Genomic DNA, 16,650 nt, shown 5'->3' with positions numbered 1-16,650 from the left:
GACCCGATCATCCAGCGGCTCCTTCGGGGGTGAGCACTACAGGAGGAAAGGCTACACAGGGGTTACACAAACTCTAGAAATATGTACCATGTGATTACAGTAGATGTTTTGTGCTGCTTCTGCTGTCCACAGAATAGAAAACTGGGTGCTTTATAGTAAACAGAACCATAGTGTATTTTCTGCAAGTACAATTAATTCAGTTCAGCTCCAGCCAGAGCCTGTTCTTTTGTTTTAGATAAAATGCAGCAGGGGTTAGTGTGCACCAGCAGTCTTAGATCCCACCTCAGACACCAGATTGTGACAATTACATGTTAAAGGAGAACTATGGGGTTAGGGCTTTTCCCCATAGTTCTCCTAAAGGTAACGGGAGGACACAAACTAGCATCCTCCCGTCACCCAAAGCTCAGTATATCCCCCGAGCTACACTGAGACGCCGGAACGGATCCCGACAATTATGTCTGGATCCACCCAGCTGCGTGAGTGACAGCTACCTCTGCCTATCTAGAGGCAGAGCCAGCTGTACCCTCCCCCGTCCGTTCCACCAGTCAGCGCTGGAGGATCGGGGAGGGGTGGGGGGAATCCAGTCCCTCCCCTGTCACAGAAGTGAGCGAGCGCCGGTATGTGTTCGCTTACTTCTTGATCTACTGAGCCGACCTGTGACAGTTTCATTGTCACAGGTTGGCCCAGATTATGAGGCTGAAAATCACTTGCCTCATAATTCTCCTTTAAGCCTCAACACTGCACAATAATTTTTTAGTATGCTGGACAACAATTTGATTGCCAGTAGACTAGGAGTGATCTTATTGGGTTCAGGTAACTCCACAGTTAACCCAATACAGTCACAAACAATATCTGCCACTTCTTGTTTTAACATAAACATGCACCATACACAGTACCTGCTGTAGCGTTTCAGAACTGCTGAAAAAGTCTGTGACAATTGCTGCAACACCATGCAGGAATGAAACAGAGTTTGAAGTATGGTAGCTTTGTTAAAAGAGGCAAAGATTTTTTTTCAATTTCTGTTTAGAGCATTTAGAGAAGCAACTTCATAATTTTTAAATATCATTTTAATGAAAAGAAAAATGGTGCAAGACAATATTTACAGAAAATATATAGCAAAATATTTAATAACAATAGTAAAATAAATGGGATTCAAAATGATAGGTACATAGCAAAGTTTGCCTGGTCTTTGGCGCTGGTAGATTCCAATCTACTACAGAGTAAGTGCAATCTGACTTATTAAGGTAATTGTCTCTTATGAATGACCCTTAGCAATCCTTCACAATTTCAGGGGAAAATAAGAACTGCCGCTGCCAGTTCAGTGGTTTTTGGTTCACCCTTCAGAGTGTGTTTACAGAAATGACATAACCTATCAAAGGATCTGAAGAGTGTGCTGAGGGATGTTGAAGTGTTTTTATGATATTTTAACAGATACTCATTCAATGGCAGATTTTTTAAATGCATCAATTCTATTAGATGACCATATGTATCAATCCGGCAATCAACATATTATTGCTCAGAATGGAATCAAGATTTGATAGAGACCAAACACTATATAAACTGGACACACACATCGCCTTGGAGATGTAATGTGATCAATCTTCCTTCTGGACATTACAGCATAGGCATGTTTGGTACCTACTTGATTGGTATTTCCTTATATATTTGATTAGATACTTGTTATGAATGTAGTGTTATCATATCAGCACTTATGGAATAAGGTAAAAAAAAACACATCATCTGTTTTATGATGGCTGTTAGCAGGCTCTGGTTTAATGGAGGTTTACTACCCCCCTTCAATTATGACCAGGATACATTAGAGCTTGTTGAGGGCTCTGCTAAAATTTTAATATGGGGCTTAATTAGAAGTCTTTTGAGGCTTTGCAGACCCTGACAAAGTAACGTTTATTCAACTTCATCTGCTTGAGCTGGTTGTTTTGGAGGATGGTGGTGGTTGGGGGAGAGGGTTAAAATATGTCAGCTCTCTGCCAGCCCTACAGACACAAGATTTAAACCTTAATCATTTTTTGCTGACTTGCCAATTTCCCGTTCACCAGACCTCATTATCATCACAGTTATATCCTTGACTGAACTTTTATTGCAATCTTTTTCCCCACTTTAGAAATTTCCTCTTACTTACTGTCCTTCTAACAAGGTATCATATTAGAACCTCTGTTAGGTTATTATTTCCACCAGTCTTCCTGTCCTGGGCACCCTCAACCTATATGCTAAGCATGGTTTGTACCTAAATTAGGGATGCAGCGATACCAAGTACAGTACTCTATACAAGTACGAGTACAAGTATAGATACTTTTCCAGCTCCAAGACTAGACTAGAGAAAAATGCAAAAGTTAGGAGGTAACTTTCATTTGTAAGGAGCACACGGAGCTCCTGGGATTTGTACATTCCTGTTTTAATGTATGATTTTGTTTTTATAAATAAAATTAAAGGGATGCACCCATACCATTTTTGCAAGTACTGATACTCGCCCAAGTACTTACAAGTACTGATACATTTTTGTTTATTGTCATGTGAAAGTTTTTCTAAAACAATACAGACTAATGATTTCAGGACAGTGGTGGAACGCCAGAGCTAGGTCCCAGCTGCAACCGCTGCAACCCTGGTAGTTCTCATGAAAATGCCAAGTATCGGCACTGGTACTTGAAGAGTATCAGTGCATCTCTATCCTAAATGGAAGAGGCACTGCTGTGTTAAGGCAGAGGTTTATGAAATAGTTGGAGGAGTGTTTGAACTAGGACTGAGATGGGAAGTTGAGTTACTAAATAATTTGGCAGAGGTCAGACTCTACCGGTTGGTGTAAAATGAGAGAAGATGGAGGGAGGGTCATGGCAGGTGATAAGAAGATTCATCCTTCCTAAATTTACAAATATAGTACTTATTGTAAAACAAAACCTGATATAATAAATGCAAAATATAATGATGGCATAATTTGTTTGTTCCCAAATGTGGTTTTGGCATTTGCTAAAAGCTTTGGTGCAAGAAGAACACTATGATTTAACAGGTATTGCAGATTCTTGGCTTGATTCTTCACGACTGAGCATTTAACATCCCTGACTACACTCTCTTTCAAAAGGATAGGGTAAACAAAAAGATGGTGGTGTCTGTCTCTATGTGAGAAGTCATTTAAAAAATAAGAGTAAAAGATTTTGGCACTGGAGAGTGTGCTGGTGCCCCCACCGTGCCCCAGCAACCCCATGTCCCCCAAATCCTTTACTTACCTGTCTTCCTTCCTCCATGATCTTCATTGATCACTCGCAACCACACAGCCACCACAAAATTAGTCTCCTGGCTGGACTCTTCATTGATTCCTATGTAGAGGCTGCTCACTGTTGGGTGCACAGCAGAAGACTTCTAGAAATATTTCTAGGAATCCAAGATCCATCATCTTTTTCTTAATACATTATAGTTTTCCTTTCGATAAATTGAAAACAAGAAATACGTTTTTATACAGAATAAATAAAGTTGTACAAATTATGTTAAAGCTACCAACTATCCCTCTTCTGGGGAAATGGTCTTTCTTTTTCTGTAGAATTCTTAGAGATGCACCGAAATTTCGGCCGCTGATATGTATCGACCGAAAATGGCACTTTTGGCAAAACACCAAAATTGCAATTTTTGGCCCGAAATAACGGTGCATCCCTGCTTTCTCTCCCCCCCGCTGGACGCTGCTCTGACACAGCGCATTGTCTAGCGGGGAGGGAAGAAACTGTCAAAGGAGAGCTGTGAGTGACTGGCACCAGGCCAGCGGTGCAGGGGAGGAGTCAGCTGTCAGAGGAGATCGAGACAACGGGAGGACACAAACTAGCATCCTCCCGTCACCCAAAGCTCCTCGCACCGCCGATCCAGGAAGCAGAGCGGTAGAAGCAGTCAGCGATCAGTGATCACTGACTGTAAATAATTGTATAATATTAATAAGAGTATGTGTACTGTGTCCCCAATTATGAATGAATGGGAAGTAATCTACATCACTTCCTGTACATTCATGATTGTGGACATAGTAAACATACTATATCCACAAGTTATGAATGAACAGGAACACTCAGTATAGAGGATTCCTGTTCATTTATAATATTAAGTCTAGACCCCTAATATTTCCCAGAAGCCCCTAAAAGTAAAGTTAAAAAAACAATAAATTAAAAAAATTAAAAAAAATAAAATATAAACATTTTTGAAAAGGGTTAAAAAATTTTTTTCTGTTTTGGCCTGACATTTCTTTTCATTTCGGTTTTGAAATTTTCATTTCGGTGCACCTCTTTCAGGGAGATGCGAGTTAAAGTAGAATTAAAGTCTCGTTTTTCACATATATCTATTGCTAATAAACAGTAAATATATGACCTGTGATTAAAAAAAAATTAAACAGTAGGCAAATACCTATTTACTTACCTGTTCCAGTGCCGCTCGCTCCCAGCTGAAGAACTCACGGCTCCCAAATGGCTGTGAAGGAGGAAGTGTGCATGCACAGTACAGGGAAGGGGAAGAAAAGAGAAATAAAGTGAGGCAGACATCGTGGGACATGAGGAGTCTGCGCTGGATCAGAGACCAGCACCAGCTCTGGAGGGACTGTCGGAAACGAGTGGAATGATGAAGATGATCGCATCAAGAGGCATCAAAGAAGGTAAGTGCTTACAGTAGCATGGGGGGGAGGCTGTCTTTAATGTCACTTTAAGGTGGCGATGCATTGTACGATTTTTGTTTGGAAATTGTACACGAGCGGTCTTTATGTCGTAATCAAAAAATTTTGATCCATCAGGTTGGAAAATTTTTCTTTGAACGAACAAAAATTGATGAATCAGTGGAGTTTTCATTCGTCAAGAACAAGAACACAGCGCCTGCCAAAAGGAAATTATTTCCGTAGTTCGGCAAAAACTGGTTGGTTATGAATTGACATTTGATTATGCTTGAAGGGGTATTCGAGCTATAATCGAATGAGGGTTTGTGGCAGAAACAAAAATTTCTGACCGAAAATCTACTAGTGTATGGCCACCTTTTACAGTAGGTTATTGCAATAGGGAAAAGCAAAGATTAAGTAAATTCTTGTCTAGTGGCAGGTAGCACTTTTCTGTATTTGAAAGAAAATCTTGTATTAGAGATTGCACACTTTAAGACCAAGAGCAGAAGCACATTGTAGGCCATAAGTTCAAATAAATAATGTTATTTATTATTATTATGTAGGAAAGTTAAATCACATTGAAACAATTAGGTTCCCAATTCCCCAGAAAAGATTTGATTAATAAACATTCAATACAATTTAGTATTACAAGCTTCTTTTGCCATGAAAATGAATACATGAACCTTAAAGAAACTCTCCACGGTGTTCCATTTAAACGGTTTCTGGATACAGGACATCATTAACAACTTAGGAATTTCAATCTAGTCCAGCTGTATTTAGTTTTAGGACAACATTGCTTGGTGCTTCTAGGATATTATTGCTGATTTACTAACAGAGTAAAGCCTGTCCACTTTGCAAAGGGAATTTTTCACTCTGTAAGGGGATTTTCCCTTAGCTTTCTAAATGACGTGAAGCTGTGCTGACTTCTATCCAATTATTATTATCCAATCATTTGCAAGCCATTATACTGTTTTTGTCATTTTCTGTGCACACGTTTGGATATTCAGAATTAATTTAAGTGGACGAGGTGCGGTGACATCCCTTTCTTCCTCTTGTCGAATCAGAGAACTCCTTCATTCATTGATAAATATACTAGACATTCACCAAATGGCCACTACGCCGAGCAAGTGGCCCCTTGTAGAGAGGAAGCCGCTCAGCTCAGCACAGAGCAGGACGCAGAAGAACTCAGCCATACCTGTAGTAGCTCCAGCTACTACAGTGCTCTACAGGATCCCCAGTGGCCAATAAGGTATGGCATATGCATACTTACATTAGGCCAAGGTGGACCAATGTAAGTATGCAAAATAATGCATACCTGGAGTTCAGCTTTAGTTCATCTTATACCCCAGGCCTCCTTACTAAACACAATATCCTACCTCGCATTGCTCCAGCTTTTCTTCCACCTGGCTCCAGATCACATACAGTGAACTGCCTACCTGCGCTCTGCATTTCCTGTGATATCAATAGCTCTTCTTGGCCCATGTGTACAGATCACATTACAAACACCATGAGTTTTTATGGGTGTGCAGTGCACAGGCATCCGTTTCTTGTTTGGAGATAGGGAACAAGTTTGAACTGCAGTCTATTAACACTGTCTGTCCCTGTGCAAGCCAGTTAATGTGAGGACCAATATGGTTTAATGTAATGAGGAAGGCTGGATGTGGGTTTTAAAGTGAATCTCTGCTTTGCTCATGCAGGCTAAAGCAGCAGGTTCCCTTTAATGCCAGTCCTGGAATCTGCTCATACTTTCAAAGGCTTGTGAAAGCACCAAGTTACAACTTGTATGCACATTATAACATACAGTATATTAATATATACAGTATATTCACTATAACCATTGCAACATCGTGTCAAAAATCTTATAAAATGTGTTTTAAATAAACGTGTACAGCTAGTCCCTAGTTTTCTGCTATCTTTCCTTTTATTTCCTGAACCAAAGCCCTGAGTCAGCTTTCCTAAAAGGTCTATATCCAAACTTTACAGGAATGCATTGTGAGGTTCAGCTGACTGTACATCTTCCAAGGCCTGACCTGTCAGACACTATACATTATGTACATGTACATGATGGCTTGTTGATTAGCTCAGATAGCTTCAGTTTTCTTAAAATGACAATTCAGCGTTGTTTAAAAATAAATAGGTCTTATAAATACATTACAAAGATTTTTGTATATTAAAGAGAAACGTGACCCTACCTAGCTAAAATAAAATGTAAAATCCCTAATAATTGTGCCTTTATGGAAATTTGGAAAAAAAAACATACATACCAGTTCATGGAGTTCAAGTTGTCTTTCCTTGAAGACAAAGTTCTTTTTGCATTGCTCTGCTCCTGTGCCACCATCTTGAAACAAGATCCAATGCATGCAACTGACACACTGTGGGTGAGCCAGCCTTTGTTCCCCACGTACATCAATGAGTCTTGACCGCCTATGACCTTTTTGCCAGCTCACTGGTTTTCCTTCCTTGGACCGCCTTTGGTAGGTCCTGACCACTGCAGACCAGGAACATCCCATAAGAGCTGTAGTTTTGAAGTTGCTCTGACCCAATAGTCTTGCAATTACAATTTGGCCCTTGTCAAAGTAGCTAAAATCCTTACAATTGCCCATTTTTTTCAGTGACAAAATGTTCACTTGCTGCCTAATATGTCCCACCCACTTCCAGGTGCTATTGTAATAAGATAATCAATGATTCTCTTCTTCTATCAGTTGTCATTCTGGTATGCCTGATCGTCGTATAAGTAAAAAAATGTAGTGATAATTTATTCACAGAAGTGTGTATGTTTTTATAACAGAAGGGCTCAACACAATTTAATCATATTGCATACTTTGGTGACTGCAGAGGTCATTGCTTGCTTTTAGTTCATACTGTCTTTTTTGGGGGATATTTATTTCTTTATTACAGGTATTTATATGGTGCCGACAATTTCCGCAGTGCTTTACATACTGCACATTCACATCAGTCCCTGCCTTCAAGGAGCTTACAATCTAAGGTCCCTATCTCACATGCATACTGTACATATGAGGGCTAATTTAGACAGGAGCCAATTAACCTTCCAGCATGTCTTTAGAGTGTGGGAGGAAACCGGAGTACCCGGAGGAAACCCACACAAACTCCTTTGCAGATAGTGATACAGAATACCTTCATAGCAATCAAAGATAGGTTCCCTAACTAGATATGCACTAATGTTATGCAAATGTATCATCCAGCTGCTATTGCTACTTGCATAAATACAGTATTGGTCCCCCTGGGCTTCTGGGCCCCGTAGCGGTCACATGGTCTCTATGGTGTTAGTTGCACCCTTGAATTCCATGAATACAGAGCTCATTTATAATTTCACAAATGTGCTCAGGCAGCTGATAAACCTACTGTACACAAATAACAATTATTGATTAAAGAGTAAAGTATGTTGGCCCTTCGAGCAGCGTACTTTCCTACCTTCCATAGATATTCGGGTTATGTACAGTAACGTATAAGGTAGTGGGAGATAGAGATAACTATCAGAAGCTCAGGATGGCTTCATCTACTATATGTTAGACACTGATAATGGACTATCTCTATTTCCAAGTGCCGTTTCATTTTTCATTTTGGCAGGGAAAAAAATGAATGCAGAATTGAAAAAAAAAGTGAGATAGGGAAATTAATGGCAGTCACTTAGTACAAAAGAATGAATGACAAAAAAACTATTACATGCTGTCAGAAGATCCTAAATGGCAAGAATTGACAAGGGACTAAAGGCTTAGACGAGAAAACAGTAAGGTTAGCGCTATGTAGACATCTGCTATTCCGCTGCAGCTGTTAGCCAAGAATATAAGAAAGGATGGCGCCCCTAAGCAGCTCTTGTTTGTGGTATTTCAATACTAGTGATAATTCTGTGGAGATTATTTCAATTTCTGCTTCTCCCTCGGCATAAGAAGATTTTTTTGCTGGCACGTCAAACATGTAATAGCTTATATTTAGATTCTCTTGTGTGTTAGCATTTTCACATTAGATTAGTTTTGTTGGATAGGGGGTTTGTACTGATTATTTTTTATGTCTGTTGTCTTATTCTGAGTTTATTGTTCTTGGTGTGATAGTAAATGTTATTTACCATGGAATTATCAGTACATCTCGTTTTTTTGTGTAGTGTGTTAGTAAGGAACTAACATTGACTTAGCTGTCTTAAAGGCATAGTTCACCCTTTGAACCATAGTTCATGTTACACCCATATTTAAGAGGTAACATGAAGCATGGTACCATGCACTACGCCTAATTACACAACACCATTTACCCCCCACCAGAATCACAGAATGCTTCTAGTTTCCTCGTTCTGTGTCTTTTTTTTATTAAAGGCAAAGCCATGTACAGCTACGTCTTACATTCACAGGGATTGCTGAATGAAAATACTATAAGTCCTGTCTGCCACCACAGCAGAGGGACTCAGCAGAGCAAGACGGGAGACGGCAGCAGGACGATGACCTCATCACCATTGTTCTTCACACTTACAGCTCTAGTCCGCACTTGCTCCAGCCCCATAACAGAAGATCCATACCTCTGTATGGACCTGGGACTGAGGGTAACCAAAGTAAGTGCGTTGAGGTTGAGATAGAGGTTGTAATGCTCTGCAGGCCTGAATGCAAAGTTATTATAAATGTACATTTTTTATTTTATCATTGGTGCATTTATTACATTTTTTCAAAAGTTAGAGTATGTTTTTAAAAGACAGACTTCATAAAATAAATATGTTATATGACCATTAAGGTAGGGGTAAGGGTACAGAGGACATTTAATTTATTACTAGCAATTTTAATGCATTGTTTTGTCATTTTGTGGGGTAATAATGGCAGCAGCTGTTCAACTCCAGGAAATCAAAATAGGAGCAAATTATATCAGCCAGTTTGGAAATTTTTGTCTAATTTTCTGTTGTTCTATAATGGGTCAGCCTGAGTCTGTTGCCTCAGGTGGCATCTCTTTGGGACACATGGAGTGGCAGCAGGCAGAGTGGCATGGCTGTCTGCTGCACAAAATTGTGTGCCCCTTTCCAGCCAGAGCATCCCGGGTTACTAAGGGCTTGGTAGGGAGATGTGTAAGGGCCATACACATCTCCCCTCCCAGTTCTTAGCAACTTGGGATGCTCTTGCCAGAGTCCCGCTGAGCTATTGGCAACCAGTCATGTCACTAGTTGTGAGGAGCTTGGTGGGATGCCGGCAAGACCTAGGTTGCTTGGCAGGGTGATGTGTATGGCCCTTATACTGTACATCTCCCCGCCCAGATCCTATGAAACTTGGGACACTCTTGCTGTCACAATAATGTCACTGTTGCCAGGAGCTTGGCCGGATGCCACCAAGAACGTCCCAGGTTGCTAAGAGTTGGGCAGGGAGATCCAAAGCCCTTAAGCATCTCCCCGCCTAGCTCTCAGCTCTTAGACCTTACTCTCCACCAGCACATAACCCCTCCTACACTGTTTGCATGCACCGACACTACCCCACCCCTCTCAGGCAGCAAAAGGGCTAGGGACAACGTATGAACCCCTATACCCAACTTTTGAACTTGTTGTGCATCACTCAGGCTCCAGCAGCCAGTAGTAGAAGAGTTGTAGTGACAGTAATCTCTAGCAGTTTAATACTACAGTCCTCCTGCAGCACATATCCACTCTCCACCAACAAATGTAGCATGTTCCCAGTCCCTGATCATCTCTTGCAGTATGTCAGCAGTCTCTAACCATCTCCTAAAAAGTTATATATCCTAAAACAATTTCCTAAATAATTAAATATGCCTAATAATACAATCAGCCCCATGTTACTGTCAAAGGGTGCAGTTGAGGCCCTCTATAGGTAGTAAGCTGACCACCACTGCTTTAAACTCACCTGTTTTAGCAGTTTTAGGTTTGAACATTTTTGGATGATAGTTATAGGACATTTTTATGATGTGCTCATGTGTATTGTATCTTCATGCAAACAAAATGTTGTGCATCATTTGTTAATGGCCTACTGATACTGCACAGTTATGGCGAGATATTGGCCAGGGTTTTTCCAGTTTTAGCAAGGAAGAAAAATAATGATATAGAAAGCACTAGAAAGCCGCAAACCAGAACACAAACATCACCTGCCCAGAGGCTCAATTTCAGGCATCACGCAGCTCTGGCCTTGTAAACTAGTAAGTATAAGGACTACTGTAACAATCACACACACAAGAACACATGAATACACATGAGAACAGACACATAGTAGCTAAGTTGGAAAAAGTAATTCTGTATTATTTTATTGTTACATTTGTGGTGGAATTTAATGATGTTTTTCATTCTGGCATGTTATATTTATAATCTTCTGACCTTTTAGCTAGCATTAGACAGCTCATAGAATAGTTGCACTTTGTAGGTCATATAAAAGCAAAGCAACAAAGAACATTTTACAAAAGTTATAGCGGGTATCCTGGTGAGCATATTTGATGCATTCATTTCTTATACCTCTTGTGGTTGGCTCAGTCAGCTGTAAATTCATTCTCTTTCATGAACAGCTGCAAACAACAGGATATCACATTGAATTCCTTCTGGATTACTAAATTAGGCTTATAAAAAAATGTCCTGCTGTATCATAAACAAAATGTGTGAAGTGAATAATAATCTCTAACAAAACAGTGGCCACACTTGGGGGGCATTACACATTGAGTGTAGTGCGGCATCACAAAGAGTGATGATGTGCAAAGTGGCAGCCAATCCTCTTCCACTTTTCATCACTTTAGGACACTCACAGGAATGGAATACAATTACTCTTTGGCTGCTGTAGATCACTACTCTTTATGTATAATGTGATAGTAGTTCTCCAAGTGACCAAAATCAACCACTTTAGTACCAGAGCATTTTTTTCATTTAACACACATGTTAAAATCTGAATATTTGAATAGAAAATTACTTTAAACCTCCAAATAATTATACATTTTCTAAAAGCAGAGGTCCTAAAGAATGAAAAAAAAGAATTGTAGCAGCAATTTTTTATGTCACACAATATACAAATATTTAAAAATACACTAAAATCAATTTTAGTTCACACAAATGCTATATAATACCAGTTTTTTTTGTAAATCATAAAAGATGAGATCTCATCAAGTAAATAGGTACCAAACACGTGAAGCCTTAAAATTGTGTCCACCCATACACTGGTTAAAAACTATGGTACTCAAAATTCTCATAGGCGACACTCTGAAAGCCTTTACTGCTCATTTGCTGCTCATGTTTAGAGTTAACAGTTAATTATGACCCTAGAATTGTTGCTCTGGCTCCAAAGTTTGAAGCAGCCTTCACTCTACAGCCACCCAGATCACTTGCACATTAAATCACTTCATCTGCTGTAAAAACAATACCAAGATCATTAATATTATTATATAGGATTTATATAGCGCCAACAGTTTGTGCAGCGCTTTACAATATAAGGAAGACATTACAGTAACAATACAATTCAAGACAAGATGGTAGGGAGGGCCCTGCCCCTGAGGGAGTACAATCTAAAAGGGAGGGACAAGTAATACATGAGGAGGTAGCTGTGTGGGGATGAATTGTTTGTGATGGTTGAGTGGCTAGGTTGAGGTGAGATAGGCTTCCCTGAACAGATGAGTCTTAAGGGATCCCATAAAGAAGGCAGTCAGAGTGGGAGATAATCGGACAGGTTGGGGCTTCGATTTAAGACAATGGTTAAGTTGCAGAGTTGGGTTCAGTGTCAGAGTCAAGGTTAAGACTCATGGTCCATTTGGCCTATCTATCTATATCCAAACTGCTCCTGGGGGGAACAAGTGTCAAACTAGCTATATCCAAACTCTGACTCATACATCACCGAAGAGGGGGCATACTGTACAAGGTGAAGAGGTTTTGGGTTGTGTGTGTGTGGCGGGGGATGATATTTTTGTAGAGAATGGAGGAAGTGTTGTCTATATTCTGGTCTACATGTGTATTAGTGAGTTCTTTTTTATGCACAAAAGTTTTTTTTTAATACTTTTAAAAGAGGATCTATACTTAGGAAGTCACGTGCAAAAAGAGTCAAGCAGATGGTAAATGAGCAGTTACCAGCATTGCCTGTAGTCTCCCTGCAGCTGATCTTTTCCCCAGGATCACCTCACTATTCTTGGTAACCCACTGTGCCACTGGTTGAAGGGGGCCATCTTGGCAGAGAAGCAGGACTTTGCTTTTTCATGTTAGACCCGCTCCCCAATGACGAGCGATCTGATTAAATGATGTCTAGTGCAGTAAAGATCAAGAACTTGGGGAGGTAGTAGAAGCACAGATACGCAGAATGAATAAGGCACAATCAGATGTCTAGAGGGGCACTGCTATTTTGGAGGATGAATTCAAGACATAAGAAGTTTTTTCTGAGTATTGCTTAGCCACAATTCTTCTTTCTAGATGTTCTCTATTATTCTTAATATAGGTCCACTTTTTGGACAGCTTTGTTTTTTCACCTCTGCAATAAATACGTAGATTTGTTCTCTTTTGTTGTGCCAGATTATCGTATTTTTCTACCAGTTTTATCAGCTGCATTTATTTTTGTGAACCGAGGGATGACCTACAACCTTAGGTTTTCCTATTGCTGGAAGCATTACAATTTAAAGTTATCATCCATGCCTAGCTAGGCCAGTTAGGCAGTAGAGAGGAAAAAAACTCATTCCAGTCACAGTGGAATAGAAACTTGGCTTCATAGTCTTCCCAGAGGCAAGAAATACAGAGTACTAAGGTGACAAGTGCATCGATGGATGATCTGTCCCTTTTTTTTTTCTATCAGTGGTGGGTTAGAGAGCACACAAAGGTCCCAGCAGCATACTGAACTATAAAAAGACAACAAAAGAGCAAAACAGCAGTGTGGGATCATCAGAGATGGGCAATTTTCATTGTTCATTCCTTCACTCTGATCATTTTCATGACATCTAAGGACACAAGGACATTAAACAGCTCCCAACACAGGCAGCATTTATCCCTTCCTCTCGCACAATACCATGCAACTGAAGTATAAATCATATTTTCTGGAATCTCTATAATCATAATAGTCTCAAAGTATAAAGGCTGCTGGAAACCTTTCATGCAAGGACAACTGATTATTTTCACAGTATAAGAAAAATACAGAAAAGAAGGTTTTTTTGTACATTTCTTCAGCATTACTAAAGTAAACTTAAGGCCAAGCATTTTATATTTTGGTATATTAAATCCTGCAAAGTCATCTTGGTGAGAAAAATAGTTTGACGAAACTAATTTGTTAGCAATATAAAGGGCAAGTTTGCTTTTGCAAGATGGTTGTTTTGTTTGCAGAACTGACCATGAAGATCTATTTTACAGATCAAATTTATTTTTATTACTTGCTGTTTGGATGAACTCGTCATATAGAGAATAGGATTTAGTGCTGTCTGCGTGCTGTCAGTAGTGGCAGGGCTGTGCCTACAATGAGGCAATCTATTATGTCTTTTGCAGCACTTCTCGTGATTTTCCATTAGCCGTGGAGCCTCAGGTCTGATAAAAGGAATGTTACTCAGTTAATATGAATACAAGTATAGTGTCTATGTGAATGCAGCTTTGGCAGCATATTAGAACACATGTGGAATTTAGAAATCTAAGAAATCTACTTTTTCATTATCAATAAGTACAACACTATATTCCTTTTCAAACATTTATTGCTTTGTAAGGATGGATTTGTCTGTTGGTGTTGAGCACTTTCATCAGGGCCCTTTTGGGCAGCCATTATGGAACAGGTCATCTCCATTGCTATGTGTTCTCCTTTCTCTTTTGTAGATAGCTGCATTTAGTAAAATAAGTAACAATAGGCTGATAAGAGTTCATGCACACGGGCATACAATTGGCTGCATTCGGATCCTTAATTTATACGGATGTAAATGCAGCAGTATTGTATCCTACGGGCCATTGACATAGATCTGTTTTGGTCCGCAGCATTAAGGTGCATAAACCAAAACTAGAAATATCTGCGTCCATTGAAGTGCATTTGTGTATATTTTTATACACATATTTTTAGTGCTAAGATTTATATCGTACAGATCATTGGACTCTGCCGCCACTGCTCAGGGTCAACATGTAAACAATAGTGTATAGTCAGTGGGCACTGATTACACACTATTAACATAGGCCCTAAATGAGTGTAGTCAGTGGCTGCTGATTACACACAATTGTTTACATGTCGGCCATGAGCAGCGACTGTCTAGTGAATGATACATTCAAGTAATTTACTGTGCTGGGGAAAAGTGGCCATAGAAGCTGGCTATATGCATCTCAACACAGATTTGCATGTATGCATGCATGCATAATTTCTAAGTTGTAACGTAGGGAGGGTTTAGATCCACTCACCTGCCTGTGCAGAACTAGTAGCTCTTTGCGACAGTAAGCATAGTCATTTTAAAATGATAAGAATTAAATATTCAGATTTTGTTTGTATTTCCATGCAGATTAATTTAAAATATAACAAATACATAGGGGGAATTTATCACAACTGGAGCAGTTGCCCAGGGCAACCAATCAGCTTCTCTCTTCAGTTTGTTCAGTTAGGATTTGAAAAAGAAAGAGAGATGCTGATTGGTTGCCATGCACAGCTGCTCCACATTCTGTCTGCTCTAGTTTGGATAAATTGCCCTCCACAATGTTATAGCCATGTCACAAATTAGTATTATTCAGTAGTATGTATGGAGTGTCAGTGTCTTTGTTGCTCAACCAACTTATCTCTGTATGTCCACAGTCCATGTGCATAGATCTAGCATCAAACTTCCATTTCTTTCCAGAAATTGTGTAAGCTTTCACACATATTGGATGACTTATTATATATCTAGTGGAAAAAACAGAAAGTCCCTCTGCACTCCAATGTCACATTATTACCCTGATAAAGGGATCCTGTGCCGTCCCGAAACGTTGATATTACGTTTATGTGAAGATTTGTCCGATTAAATGGACATTCACTATTTGATACAACTTACCGAGTGTGTGTGATTCCTGTCTTCTGCCATTATTATATATCTATACATTTCTATGTCTGAGTTATATATGTTTTCTCTCTTTTCAGGCTATGTACATGTTCTATGCTCTCGCCATTGTATGTGATGACTTCTTTGTCCCATCCTTGGAGAAGATTTGTGAAGTAAGTGTGCACTGTGGGACTGTTTATCATTGGGAATTTATCATTTCCTTTCCTGTTGTTTGTAAGTGAATGTATAAGTGCATTCATGAATGCACCTAGCACCATTAGTTGCTAGTATGCTAGTGGCTAGGCTGCACAATGCCATTGGTTGCTAGGTCTATATGAACAAATGATGCTGTGGAGCCGCCTGTATCGTAGCAACCGACTATGCTGTGCTACCCACATAGCATCATTGGTTGCTAGGATGCTAGCAGCAGAGCTGCACAGTGTCTTTGCCTACTAGGACACAGGTGGAGGTTGGGGTGGGGGACGGGCAAACTAGCCAACTAGTTAATCCATTTGCCACACTGTGAACAGATTGGGTTCAGGTCAAACTCTAGCTCATCCCTACTCATTTCCTATCCCAGGGACTAATATAATTTGAGCAAGAAGGCAAGAAGGGAAGGGGATCTCCCCATTGAGTGTGTACAAAACAGTAAACACCTGACAGAGGCCAAAGCCCTTCCTCACGTAAAATTACTCTTTGTGTTCTTGTTGGAAAGATTTCTTCTCAATTACTGCCTTGGTGATGCCCACTGTCACTGGGATATGAAGTGAATAAAATACTTCCCAAGGGCTCAGGTACTGCAACAAAAACATAATAGGGGGTTCTAATTAATTCACACTCTATTTAAAACATAAAAGTATGGGCTGGAGTTTCTAGTTTAAAGAGCCCAAAGACATTCTATGGTGGTACTCGTATGCTTGCAATTAAAGCAGGATTGCACAGTAGGGTTGGCTTTGGTATCAAACTGTGAAGGTGGAGCTGCTTGAGACACCAAACTCAAGCCAATTTTATTGAATAGCAAGGCAAGTTATAGTTTGTTACAGCAGAAAGTTGCAAGTATGAACTGTTTAATGTGCATTCACATGAACTGATATAACACAAAACTG

At 39.8% G+C, this 16,650-nt stretch overlaps 1 protein-coding gene across 1 annotated transcript in view; it reads left to right on the top strand.

The window, feature by feature from the left end:
* The first annotated feature begins 4,602 nt into the window (after positions 1-4,602).
* LOC108789509 (sodium/potassium/calcium exchanger 3-like) overlaps positions 4,603-16,650 on the top strand; it is an 82,299-nt gene continuing 70,251 nt past the window's right edge. Inside the window, exons 1-3 of the mRNA XM_018559543.1 lie at positions 4,603-4,636; positions 8,956-9,188; positions 15,643-15,717. Coding sequence (XP_018415045.1) covers positions 4,603-4,636; positions 8,956-9,188; positions 15,643-15,717 — 342 coding nt within the window. The remainder of the gene's footprint in view (positions 4,637-8,955; positions 9,189-15,642; positions 15,718-16,650) is intronic.

The sequence above is a fragment of the Nanorana parkeri genome, unplaced genomic scaffold (genome assembly GCF_000935625.1).
Source record: "Nanorana parkeri isolate BGI_ZX_2015 unplaced genomic scaffold, ASM93562v1 scaffold402, whole genome shotgun sequence".
In the NCBI taxonomy this organism is placed as follows: domain Eukaryota; kingdom Metazoa; phylum Chordata; class Amphibia; order Anura; family Dicroglossidae; genus Nanorana; species Nanorana parkeri.
The sequence above is the reverse complement of the archived record's forward strand: the minus strand, read 5'-3'. Positions and strand labels throughout refer to the sequence as shown.